At 41.1% G+C, this 12,772-nt stretch overlaps 1 protein-coding gene across 1 annotated transcript in view; it reads right to left on the reverse strand.

The window, feature by feature from the left end:
* Positions 1-4,107: 4,107 nt before the first annotated feature.
* The window catches only part of CNBD2 (cyclic nucleotide binding domain containing 2), a 53,139-nt gene continuing 44,474 nt past the window's right edge, over positions 4,108-12,772 (reverse strand). Inside the window, exons 9-13 of the mRNA XM_025188392.2 lie at positions 10,497-10,611; positions 7,748-7,949; positions 6,170-6,332; positions 5,023-5,186; positions 4,108-4,812 (exon numbers count right to left, since the gene is read on the reverse strand). Coding sequence (XP_025044177.2) covers positions 4,473-4,812; positions 5,023-5,186; positions 6,170-6,332; positions 7,748-7,949; positions 10,497-10,611 — 984 coding nt within the window. The 3' untranslated portion in view covers positions 4,108-4,472. The remainder of the gene's footprint in view (positions 4,813-5,022; positions 5,187-6,169; positions 6,333-7,747; positions 7,950-10,496; positions 10,612-12,772) is intronic.

The raw sequence follows: 12,772 nt of genomic DNA on the forward strand, positions 1-12,772 counted from the left end.
TTTGTATGCTGCGTTGTCTTAGGCGAATTAGGGATAGTGATTTGATATAAGTGAATTGTAATCAAAGAATTGTAATCAGTTGGGTATAATTGTGCCCAAGCTTTTCTACGCTGTAAAAGTACTAAGCAATTGCTAGTTTAAACACCTACTTGTTAATTGCTGGTTTTGACCACTTAATAAATATCATTTGTTTCACCATCATCCAGTAGTTTTCACTGGGTAGTCGGTTTTAACCCTTGAGGCTCCCATCACATCACCGAACCAAGGTGTAACAGAAATGACACAACTTAGTTTGTGATGCAGATAAGGGGTACAACTTAATCTGTAATGTTAACAGCTCTGCATTCGGCAGACTGTTGACCAAAGTGTGGGACCGCCGTGGAATAAGCCTTGCTACAAAGCTTAAAGTCTATCGAGCAGTAGTGTTAACTACCCTGATGTACGCCAGTGAGACTTGGACTGTATACAGGAGGCACACTAGGCAACTGAACCACTTCCACACGATTTGCCTCCGCAGACTTCTGAGGATCCGGTGGCAGGATAAGGTGCCAGACACAGAAGTCCTTTCTAGAGCAGGTCTGCCGTCAGTTTACACCCTGCTGATGAAAGCTCAGACACGCTGGGCAGGCCATGTTGCAAGGATGCCAGATCATCGCATCCCTAGACAGCTCTTCTATGGTGAGCTGTTTCAAGGGAAGCGATCGCACGGGGGACAAAAGAAGCGATACAAAGATACGCTTAAAGCCTCTCTCAAGTCCCTGGATATTGACACGACCTCCTGGGAGACCCTGGCACAAGACCAATCAACATGGCGCACGCTGATCTACCAAGGCTGTCAAACATCTGAAGCCAGAAGGACAACCATAGCACAAGAGAAGCAAGCACTCCGTAAAGCCAGAGTTGCAAAAGCTGCAACAGTGGTGCCCACACATGTCTGCCCGACATGTGGTAGAACATTCCGTGCCCGTATCGGCCTTATCAGCCATTTGCGGACACACCATGAACAGTCCATAACCCGTTAGATGTCAAGGTCCTCTTCGAATACGATGGACGAACAACAACAATGTTAACAGGGAGCAAGACCTTATAGTAACATTATCTAATCATGAGAGATAGAGAGAGAGAGAACTAGAAGCAGACAGAACTTATAAACAAGTCATTATACATCAAATCATTATATATCATACCTAGTCTTATAACCAATACTAAAATTTACATTTTTGCTACATGACAATTCAAAGTACAAGAATCTTCAGTGCTATACTGGGCATTTTTTAGTTGCAATCTCTCAGGATTAGTTTTCCTCAGACTACAGCATGTCAGCATTAATTGTTCATGTTCAAAACTGGATCAGCTAACATGTGGAGAATAATACAGCCTACATCAAAGATTTACATCATACTGCATTCATCATGAATAATATCCTTCAAGAAGTGAAATTTCAGTCCATGAATTATAGAACCTGTTGGAACAAACAGAAGCTACATTTTTCCAATCCACCATCTAGGTTTTCTCAGTCCCATTGTCAGTATGATTTATTACAATGTTACCACTTACTATATGAATTCCTATAGGTATCCTAACTAAAGGTATAATCCTAAAGTCTTTACACATGCAACTTTCACAGAAATAACAGTTTTCAGACAGGTAACTGGTGGTGTCCCACAGGGGTCCATACTGCAACTAATTCTTTTCAACATATTCATAATAGGGGTGTAAGTGACTAATTGACTATCCAATAAGCAAAAGCTTATCAGATAGTCGACACACTGACTAGTCGCTTCACTCCCCACCCTTGCTGCTTCTATCAGAAAAAGGAAAGGGGGGGGGAGGAGGTGCTGGGGGGAGCCAGCTTAAAAGCCTGTTTGCCCCAGCTCTAGTTCCATGGGAGGGGGCAGGGGAACAGCAGTAGCGTTCCACCTTTGAAATGTACAAGAGTCCCTGATGGGGCTCTTGTACATTTCAAAGCAGAAGCACCAGGTGGAGCCTGGGGACAGCTGGGGTTTTTGTATATTTCAAAGGCGAAATGCTGCCACTTCTGCCTTTGAAATGTCGCAACAGCCGGGTGGACTCTTGCTACATTTCAAAGTGGAAGCGCTCATATCGACTAATCAAATAGTCGATGGAAATTCCAATTCTAAAATCTAATTTTAACATTCCTAGTTCATAAATGATCTGGAGAAAGGGGTAAGCAGTGAGGTTGCAAAATCTGCAGATGATACTAACTGCTCAAGATACTTAAGACTAAAGCAGACTGTGAAGAGCTTCTAAAGGATCTCATTAAACTAGGTGACTGGGCAACAAAGTGGCAAATTAATTTTAATGTTGATAAATGCTAAAAAATGCATTTTGGAAAATGTAATCCCAACTATACATATACAATGATGAGGGCTAAATTAGCTATTACCACTCAAGAGATTTTGAAGCCATTGTGGATAGTTCTCTGAAAACATCCACTAATGTGCAGCAGCAGTCATTAAAAGCAAATAAAATGTTAGGAATCACTAATAAAGGGATAGAGAAGAAAGACAGAGACCATCTTATTGCCTCTGTATAAATCCATGGTATGCCCTCATGTTGAATACTGTGTACCGCTGTGGTCACCTCATCTTGATATCTTAGCATCGGAAAAAGTTCAGAAGAGGGCAACAAAAATGAGTAGGCGGTTGGAATAGCTGCCATATGAAAAGAGATTAAAAAGACTGGAAGTTTTCATCTTAGAAAAGAGGAGACTAAGGGGGATATGATAGAGGTCTATAAAGTCATGATTGGTGTAGAGAATGTGAATAAAGAAAGTTATTTACTTGCTCCCATAACATAAGAACAAGGAGTCACCAAATGACATTAATAGGTAGCAGGTTTAAAACAAACAAAAGGAAATATTTCTTCACACAGTGCAGTCAACCCATGGAACTCCTTGCCAGAAGATGTTGTGAAGACCAGAACTTTAACAGGGTTAAAAAAAGAACTAGATACATTCACGGAGAATAGGTCCATCAATGTTTATTAGCCAGAAGGTAGGAATGGTGTCCCTAGCCTCTGTTTATCAGAGGCTGAGAATGGGTAACAAAGGAAGAGATCATTTGATGATTACCTGTTCTGTTCATTCCCTCTGGGGCACCTGGCATTGACCATTGTTGGAAGACAGGATACTGGGCTAGAGGACCTTTGGTCTGACTCAGTATGGCCGTTCTTACGCACATAAATTATAACATCAGATTCAATGACTCATCAGTTCTTCAAACTGTTTTCCTTTTGAGATATCAACACGCTTCTTCACCTCACATTTTGCCTTTTTCATACTTAAAATTGTTAAATGACAAGAGACAGGATTTTCTCATTTCAGACTGATTCTCTTGGAAATCTAATCTTTGTACAAACACATTTAAGCAGATATTCTTTCTTTAAAAACATATCTTGTCTTACTAACTTATTCCCATCCTTTGAGATAAAAATACTGCCTGATCATTTTCAGCCTCAGGAAACATGCATTTTCATATATACTGCATTATATAGCAAACACAGAAAAACACTCATACAGCTTAGTCCCTGGTTGTGCAAGGACTTATCCACATGCTTAACCTTTTGCACCATGAGAAGTCATTTGACTTAATCAGGAGGACTATTCACAGCATGTAAATTAAGCCCTTGTGTCAATGTTTGTAGGATCAGGGCCTTAGTCTGTTTTATATTGACAAAGATACCAAAAATATATTTTACTGGTGCATGCCTGACATAAATGGCAAATAATTCTCAAAATTGCTTTTGAGAGAATAGACACAGAAAAAGAACACAACTTTTCACTTGATTTATATATTTCTAAAACCTAACCTATTATAATAATGATCACTTATTATACAGATTTAAAAAAATGTGAATAGAAATGTTTTAATTATTTCGTATTTCTTTGAAAACTTAAATGTACCTGCAGTGTTAGAAACAGACACATAAAATGGTGTGAAGCACATTTCAACAGTATATAAGCTTTAAGCCATATTCACCCTCCCATGTACTGAAGCACAGCAAAAACTACAGCTGTAGTCAATAAACACTTTAAACTTCCCATGGCTTCCTGATCAACTGAACTCAGAGAAGTGTTGAAATCTTTGTTCAATTTATTTTTATTTGTATTAATTACGTTATTTAGAATGTGAAAGTATCTTAGGATCAAATATAAACAAAAAATCTTAACCTTATCTAAAAATAGCCATCTTGCAAAGAAAAACAAAGCAGTAAAAATAGGGTTTCCTTCTCAAAGCTACTAGAAATGCAATTACCACAGTGAAAAATAAATTCACTTCAGAGTTCACAGCAGAAATCCATGGAGGAACCACTTGTTACATAGAAATTGGGGGAAAACTACTTTTTTCACATATTTTTGTACAATTCAAATAAAAACGTTTGCAGTTTCACTTTTTGGCTTCTCATGCTGCATCTGTGTTGTTGATGCCGACCTGGTTTCCTCACACTTGTTAGAACAGTCCTTTCAAACTAGGCCGTGGTACAGCAATGCCATGAATCAACCTTAGCTGAATATCTGGCAAACCTGCAAAATCCTTTTCCTGTCCTATGTGGATGGGGACATATTTGTGCTGTTGTCGGTGAATGCTTTTTGAAGGAGGAGGATGGGTAGAGGTCAGGTCTAGAATACCTGCTTGGTTCATACTCCAGGAACTATAAATATCTTTCTTTGGCTTCACATGCTGAGAACCTGCCATCATGAGTTTTCGCTCTAGTAAAAGATTCATCAGATCTTTCTTGAATATTTTCCAGTGGTTTTGTTCCAGAAAGCTTTGACACAGCTCATCGTCACTGAAAGGATCAAAGACAATTGGTGAAAGCCTTACTCCATTTCAATTCAATGGCAAAACTCTCACTGATTTCATCAGAAACAAAATTTCACCCTTGAATTCTAATTAAATGAGAATGAGCTTGGGTAAATGGTAGTCAACAAGCTCTTTTATTTTTTAAGTGCTAGTTCATAGGTACATTTATCTACCCAGTCATGTTCATTTCACTTACCTGGGATACATCGTCTGTTTTTTGTGTAATTTCATTAGTGTTATATGATCTGCTAACTTCTCAAACTTCTCCTTTTTCAACCGAATGACCTCAGCTCCCTGACTGACCAAAACCATACTCCGATTATCTTGCTTATCTTCAGGTAGAAGATGCTGGCTTATCCCCTGAGGGGTAAATGAAACAATAAAAAGCTATCTGCACATCATCATATACCTATGCACATCTGAGTGTTACTGTTATGTTGAGGAGTCCAGAATTTGACAGTTAAGTTTTTTTTTAAATCATTTAGGGGGCAGTTTGAGAATTTGTAATTTTGGAAATTCTTTCTGGCTATTAGTGACATTTTCTTGCAGGCAATTTTGCTACTGTATAAACATTGTTTAGAAGAACCACCCAAGCCAGGGCAGGGAGGTCCCAATTACCACATCTGTGCACCACCCTAGACTACCAGAGGAAATTCAACTTGAGGAAGAGCAATTGACATATTATCACTTGCTGCTCTTCCTCATGGTTTCTGTCAGAAGGGAAGCAGATGTAAGTTTTGGCCTGTATTCCATAGGATTTCTGTCAGCAGAGATAGCCAAGGCAAGTAGAGGTCACTGAGTCAGAGTATGTCTCTTCCCTGGCTACCTTAATAAATGCAACACAAAATCCAGAGATTGTGGTTATGTTGAAACTGTTTTCTATGAGGTCGTCTGGCATCATCCCTCACTGTGCTCTGTAAGTATGAGACAATATCACAACACTCATCTTATGTCAGCTCTTATGTAAGATAACAAACATATGGCCTTGAGTTAACAGGCAACAGCTTCTACAGCAGCCAACCTTGGAAATGTTGAGGGTTTTCTGTGATCTACAGATCTGGAGAATACATATGATTCTTTGGGACAATGTGTTCTCTTCAGCAGGTGCAGAATTTCTCAAAGCATTCCATGTCGTCTCCTTCCCACAGAAGTCTCCTACTACAGGAATGATTGCTAAATATATGGACCATGGACATGAAGAGCTGATCTACACAAGTTCTCTGCTTCACATCATTTGGTGGAACAGGAATATGTGGCCTTTCAGAGTTTGTGAGACTGTGAGGTCCAAAGAATTTTTGCTGCTAGATAAGTTTATTAGAGCAACTTGCCTTTCTCCTACTCACCAGGAGTTCCCCTTTGTGCACTTCATCAACCTTAGTGTAAATTGCTGTAGCAACTGCAGTGGGTATCTCTCCATATGGTGTGAGAAGAATTAGTTTATTCTGGAACAACCCTAATATTTCTTTCTGAACTACTTCTCTCTCATCATCACTGAAGTCATCATATCTACAAAAACATTAACTTATTTTGAACTATCTTTTACGGGTATTTATTGTGATATCATCTCAAGCAATATAACTGTTTTTCTCTAGCTTGGTACATTCTTGCTTTTCGTCTTATCCTTCTAACTGTTCTGGGAGCAACTTTCTAGAGGCTCTACCTCCTCCCTCCCTTTCCCTGTTTAAGTCTCCAAGTGCTCTGCACTCCCTCTTCTCATTCTAGAGCAGTTTTTCTTAAACTGTGTTCCGTGGCACACCAGTGTGCTGCAAGGCAGCTGGAGGTGTGCCACGGAGAACAACAGAATTCAAAATGGCCACCCTTAAAGGACGATCTTTTTTTCCTCTCAATAACTCCAACCCCCTCCTTTATCCCCCTGACTTTTTTTTCCCCCCCTCAAAAAAAAAACTTTCGTATTCCCCATTAAAAAAATTGTTTGGTGTTTCTTAATCTTAAAACGTTTAAGAAACACTGTTCTAGAGTCTCTCCATGGGTCAACATATTCCTTAACATACCTTTAACTGCTACTTCTATGCTGGCAACTCTCTCTCTCTAACCCCAACTTTCAGCCTTGTGTGCAGTCAATGATTTCCACCTGTCTATCTCTTGGATGTCTCTCCATCACACTCAATGTATATGAAAACGATCTGGTTATTAGCTACTTGAATCCTGTTTCCCTTTTTCTATTACTGTCACCAACACCACAATTATATTCCTCTTTCCCTTTTCTCTGAATAGTCAGTTCATTGGTATCCAAGTTTTTATGCCAGTCTCCTTACAATGAAACACACTGCAGACATATATAATAGGGAGTAGATTTTTTTCTATGTAAAAGATGTTCTGTGCATGCAACATTGGGCCTGATTTCAATCTCAGTTTACATCAAAATAATTACATTTGCTTCAATGAAATGCTCCTTCTACCAGCATTTTAAGCAGAATTGATTGAAACATTAAAACTTGCTAGTGATAAATTTTTAAGTTCTCATGTTGAAGTGTTCAAAAATGACCCATTTTTCTTATTTCTTAATTCTCCCCAATATTTGTAATAAAAAATTGATTTTTTTGTTGCATTAAATAAAAATGCAATATATTTGATGTTTTTAATTAATATTTCCAAAGTTTAAAAAGCAGAAAATTGTTTAAAAGAGAAAAGAAATGAACATTGACAATTTACCAACACAAAGAATCACATGTGAAAAAGGCTATTTAAAAAAAACAAAACTCTTTTTATTCAAGTGCCTTTGGCCAACTTTAAGCATTAGTGAGATGGGAAGTGGGTCCATTATATGGATCTGAGAAATATTTTGGGAAATATAACTTCATTTAATTTACTTAATATCCTGGTGTATAAAGCAAACCTGGCACATCTACTTTTATTGCTGTGGCTCAGTTATCAGTGGAGGGACCTGTAACTTATCCTACCTTATGCTGTCACCTCTGTCCTGTTTCTCCAGCTTTCTGGATGTATTTTTATATTTCCTATTAAAAGCCACATCCTGCTTTTCCAAATTTTCATCCTTCTGATGATTAAAAGGCAGAACATACATTGATTTTAGATTACTCAGATCCTGTACAGGAAAGGACTTCCACATAAAATTATTGAATCTTTTTCTGCCTGTGATGCCTGTGAAGAAAAGTAATGAAAACTCTTTTATAACTATTCAAAGCAAAATTATTCAGTTTTATAAAGTGATCCAGCAGCATGGGCCCTTATACCTGCTGAAGTCAATAGAACATGGTGTGGGCCCTAGGGATTTCAACGTGTAGATGACTACACAATTAATCAATTAACCGATAAGCCTCAGCTTATTGGTTAATCCTGTTGATTACACACATTTCCCACCCCCCGCTTGCTGCCTCTTTCAGAGGCAAGGGAAGGGGGTGTTGAGTGCTGGCTTTCATGGAGCTGCCTGCTTCACCCACCTCCATGCTGCTGCCTCTGATAGAGAAGCAGCAGTGCGCAGGGTGAGGGGAACAGGCGGGATCCGATACATGCGCAGAGCCAGCTCTACGGACTCACCTGCCCCCCTCCTTGTTGCCTTCTACAGAGGCACCAGGGGAGGGCAAGGGCGAGGGAGGCAGGAGCCAGTACTGGGGGGAGCTAGCTTAAAAGCTGGTTCCTTCCAGCATAGGCTCTGTGATGCCGCCTCCCCCTTCCTGCCTCTATCAAAGGCAGCAGTGGGGGATGGGGACAGGGGAGGCTGCTGCAAAGCAGCCTCCATCCACGGCGGGCCCCTATCCATAGTGAGCAAGTCCAAGTTCCCCACAGACACAGGCTCTTCTGGCATCCCAGGGAGCAGCCTCTCTCTGCGGCGAGTCTGGGCCTGCAACAGACAGAGGCTGCTCGGACCCCCCATGGACAGGGGCTGCTGCTGCCCTGTACTGCTGCCTGACAGCGCAGCAGGCGGGAGCTGGTCTGCGCAGGAACCTGGTTTTAAAACTGACTCCCCTCGGGTACCAGCTCCTGCCTGCTGGAGGCGGCAGCAGCACAGGGTGGCAGAGGACTCCCTGGGAGTAGGCCTGGAGTACCCTGACTGCCGGTCCCACCCCAGTGGACAAAGAATCTTGTAACTGCTAACATTTCATGCGGTTACATGACTGTTCAGATACATGCTATCTAACATCCTGAGTGGGCACTAGAGTGGTCACAGGCAGCTCTCTTTGCGGGACTGTGACTTGGCAAGCTATTTAATTATAAAATGTTGATAATACCTTGATCACCAATGCAGCTGTCAAACTAGAGGCCAATGAAACCAGTGTGAATTGTCAACTCCCCAGCAAAGGCACTGACACAATTTAAAACAAACTAAAACAAAACAAAAAACCACCAAACTCTTTGCTGATACAAATACGATTTTCAAGAATGGGAGCTGAGAAAACTAGGTTTTGACCAACTGCATTGTATCATAGAATCATAGAACCATGGAGCTGGAAGAGACCTCAGAAGGTCATCAAGACCAGCTCCCTGCTCTAGGCAGGACCAATCCAAACTAAATCAACCCGGCCAGGGCTTTGTCAAGCCGAGACTTAAACACCTCTAGGGATGGAGACTCCACTACTTCCCTAGGTAACCCATTCCAATGCTTCACCACTCTCCTAGTGAAATAGTTTTTCCTAATAGCCAACCTGGACCTCACCCACCACCACTTGAGACCATTGCTCCTTGTTCTACCATCTGTCACTACTGAGAACAGCCTCTCTCCATCCTCTTTGGAACCTCTCTTCAGGAAGTGAAGGCTGCTCTCAAATCCCCCTCACTCTACACTTCTGCAGACTAAACAGACCCAACTCCCTCAGCCTCTTCTCATAGGTCATATGCTCCAGCCCCCTAATTATTTTGGTTGCCCTCCGCTGGACCCTCTCCAATGCGTCCACATAATTTTTGAAGTGGGGGGCCCAGAACTGGACACAATACTCCAGATGTGGCCTCACCAGAGTCGAATAAAGGGGAATAATGACATCTCTGGATCTGCTGGCAATGCTCCTCCTAATGCAACCTAATATGCCATTAGCCTTCTTGGTATGCCTTGGAGACAGCTGTAACTACAGGTGCTGGCTTCCTCATTACCCCAAGGGTGCTTCAAAGCTGCTCTGTCCCAAGCCCCACTCCTACCCCTGCCTATCCCATCCCTGCTCCACCTTTTCCCACCCCTGATTCACCATTCCGTGACTCTTCCTGTCCCATTTTGCTCCTTCCCTCAAGCATGCCCTGCCCTTGCTCCTGCACACCACTGAACAGCTGATCTTGGTGACAGTAGACAATGGGAAGGTGGGGAGGGGCTGATCTGCAGGGCTGCCGGTGGGTATTGAGCACCCATAATTTTCTCCTATGTGTTCTCCAGCCCCTGAGCACCTGTGGAGTCAGGGTCTTACATCCTTACAAAGGACGTAACTCTGAAAAGTGTAGAATTAGGGCTAGATTCTATTTTGGGAGCATCTGCAACTCCCCTTTCTCCCTCTCCCACTGCTGTGTTCTAACTTGGCCAGTGTCATACAGGAAGCCAGAGCAGAATCAGATAATGATAGTCTCTTTTGTCTTTAAAACCTATGAAGTTATAACAAAACTACAGATAAGAACACCACAGAGTTATGAGTCACTAACTAATAAGTTACAGGCTGGTAATGCTGAAGTTTTCCATATTATATATGTCTGGAAATTAGTATAACACACCAGTCTCCATAGAGTAATGTGGACTGGGTTTGGGAAAATCCATTTGCTGACTGATCCACTTGTGATAGGATGGGCAAGTAGTGAGATCAACCAGACGTAAAACTTCACATTTCCCCTAGTAAAAGAGATGGAGAGGAAATAGTCAACACTGCAGCATTGCCTCTGATTTGTCATGTGACTTAGATATTATATTAGCCGTAGGCTTTCATTCAATAATAATACTTAATGCTTGTGGAACTTTTAGGTCTCCAAAATGTTGTGCAAGCATTGTTTACATAATCCTTGCAACCTCTTTCTCCCAAAGGTAGGCAACAAAGTAAATATTTTAATTTGACAAATGGAAAAATTGAGGCACAGAAAAGCTGTGTGGCCTTGGACAAATTACTTATTAATTCATTGTCAGTGCCAAGATAAGAACCGAGTTCCCCATGCTCAATCCATCAGAGCCTCTCAGAAGTCTCAATCCCATCTCTGGAAAAGGGTCTTTTCCCTATACAGATTATTGTACTGCTCATACTGTAAATTATATAGCAAACATGTCTGCTTGCAGGAACCAATCCTATAGCCCCTTAGTCAAATGAGCAGTTCCACTGAGGATAGTAGGGCTGCTTGTGAAATCAGAGAACACTTATTGTCAGAAACAAAAACCAGGACTATGTAGCACTTTAAAGACTAACAAGATGGTTTATTAGGCGATGAGCTTTCGTGGGCCAGACCCACTTCCTCAGATCAAATAGTGGAAGAAAATTGTCACAACCATATATACCAAAGGATACAATTTAAAAAAATGAACACATATGAAAAAGACAAATCAAATTTCAGAACAGAAGGGGGATGGGAGGAGGGGGGAAGGTAAATGTCTGTGAGCTAATGATATTAGATGTGATAATTAGGGAAGCTGTCTTTGTAATGGGTAAGATAATTAATGTCTTTGTTTAAACTTAGGCATAAAGTGTCAGACTAACACAGCTACATTTCTATCATTATTGTCAGAAGGTTCTTGTAACTGGGAATCTTTCCATCAACTTTAACAGGCTTTACATTAGACCTTTATAATGCAACTGTTCAGTAGTAATACATTGAACAAGGACAATCAAGCCTCTGGAATCTAGAATGGCCTTCCAAATTATTTTATATATGATTTTTTGTTGCCAAGTGACAATATATTAGGGATGTTAGATATCGTGAAATTGAATAGTCACGTAACCGTATCAAATTTTAGCAGTTACACGACTATATCTCTGGGGGCTGTGTTCCTGGCCCCACTCCTTGGGAGCCTCTTGCCACCTAGAGCTGCTGCCTCTCTATCAGAGGCAGCAGTATGGGGTGGCAGGCAGGAGCCGGTCCGTGAGGGGAGCCAGTTTAAAAACCAGCTCCCCACGCAGACCCGCTCCCGCCGTGCTGCTACCTCTATCAGGCAGGGGTGGCAGCAGCCCTTTCTGTGGGGGGGTCCGAGCTCCCTGAAGACAGAGGCTGCTCTGGTAATCCCCCTCGCACTGAACAAACCTCCAGGTTTGCTTCCAGGCTTTTTCCCAGCAGTTAATTCCCTCTTCTTCAGCTCTCCCAATAACCTGACTCCCCCAAGTGTTTGCACTGCTTCTGAAAGATGCGGGAAATATATTTCTCTATTGTACTTTAAATTACTCAAGGTTCTCTATTAATATGCCTAGTAAGGCATCTATTTGTCAAACAACATTTTCTGATTTTTGTTGTTGTTGTCTGTGTTATTACAGAGATATTTGCTGACAGGTATGAAATAAATTACCAAAATAATTGAAATAGGTGTGATTATATTGTGTCATTTTGACAAAACATACAGAATTTAAAATATTGTGCACAGAATTTTTAATTTTGCATGGCAGAATTTTTAATATTTGGCACAAAATTTCCCCAGAAACCTATATTAGGGCAAACAAGTGCACCTATCAAGGCAACAGAAATTAATCCATTCCATAGGGAAGGATCAAGAATAGGAACAGATAAAGCATTCATGGCAAAACAGTTTTCTTTCCTCTAGCATGTTTTGATAACTACCATTAAAATAAACTAGACGGTTTACCAAAAAAAAGTTACAGGAAATAGCGTATGCCTCTATGCATTTAGACACTTGCATCTGGCCTGTGCTACCTGACTCAAGCTCAAGCTAAGGGGCTGTTTAATTGAAGTGTAGATGTTTGGAAAACAGACTGAGTTATAGAACCCTCCCACTTTGCAGGGTCCTAGAGCTCAGTTATTTAGCCTGAGCCCAAACATCTATGCTGGAATTAAACAGATCC

This window comes from Pelodiscus sinensis, chromosome 7 (genome assembly GCF_049634645.1).
Source record: "Pelodiscus sinensis isolate JC-2024 chromosome 7, ASM4963464v1, whole genome shotgun sequence".
Taxonomy (NCBI): domain Eukaryota; kingdom Metazoa; phylum Chordata; order Testudines; family Trionychidae; genus Pelodiscus; species Pelodiscus sinensis.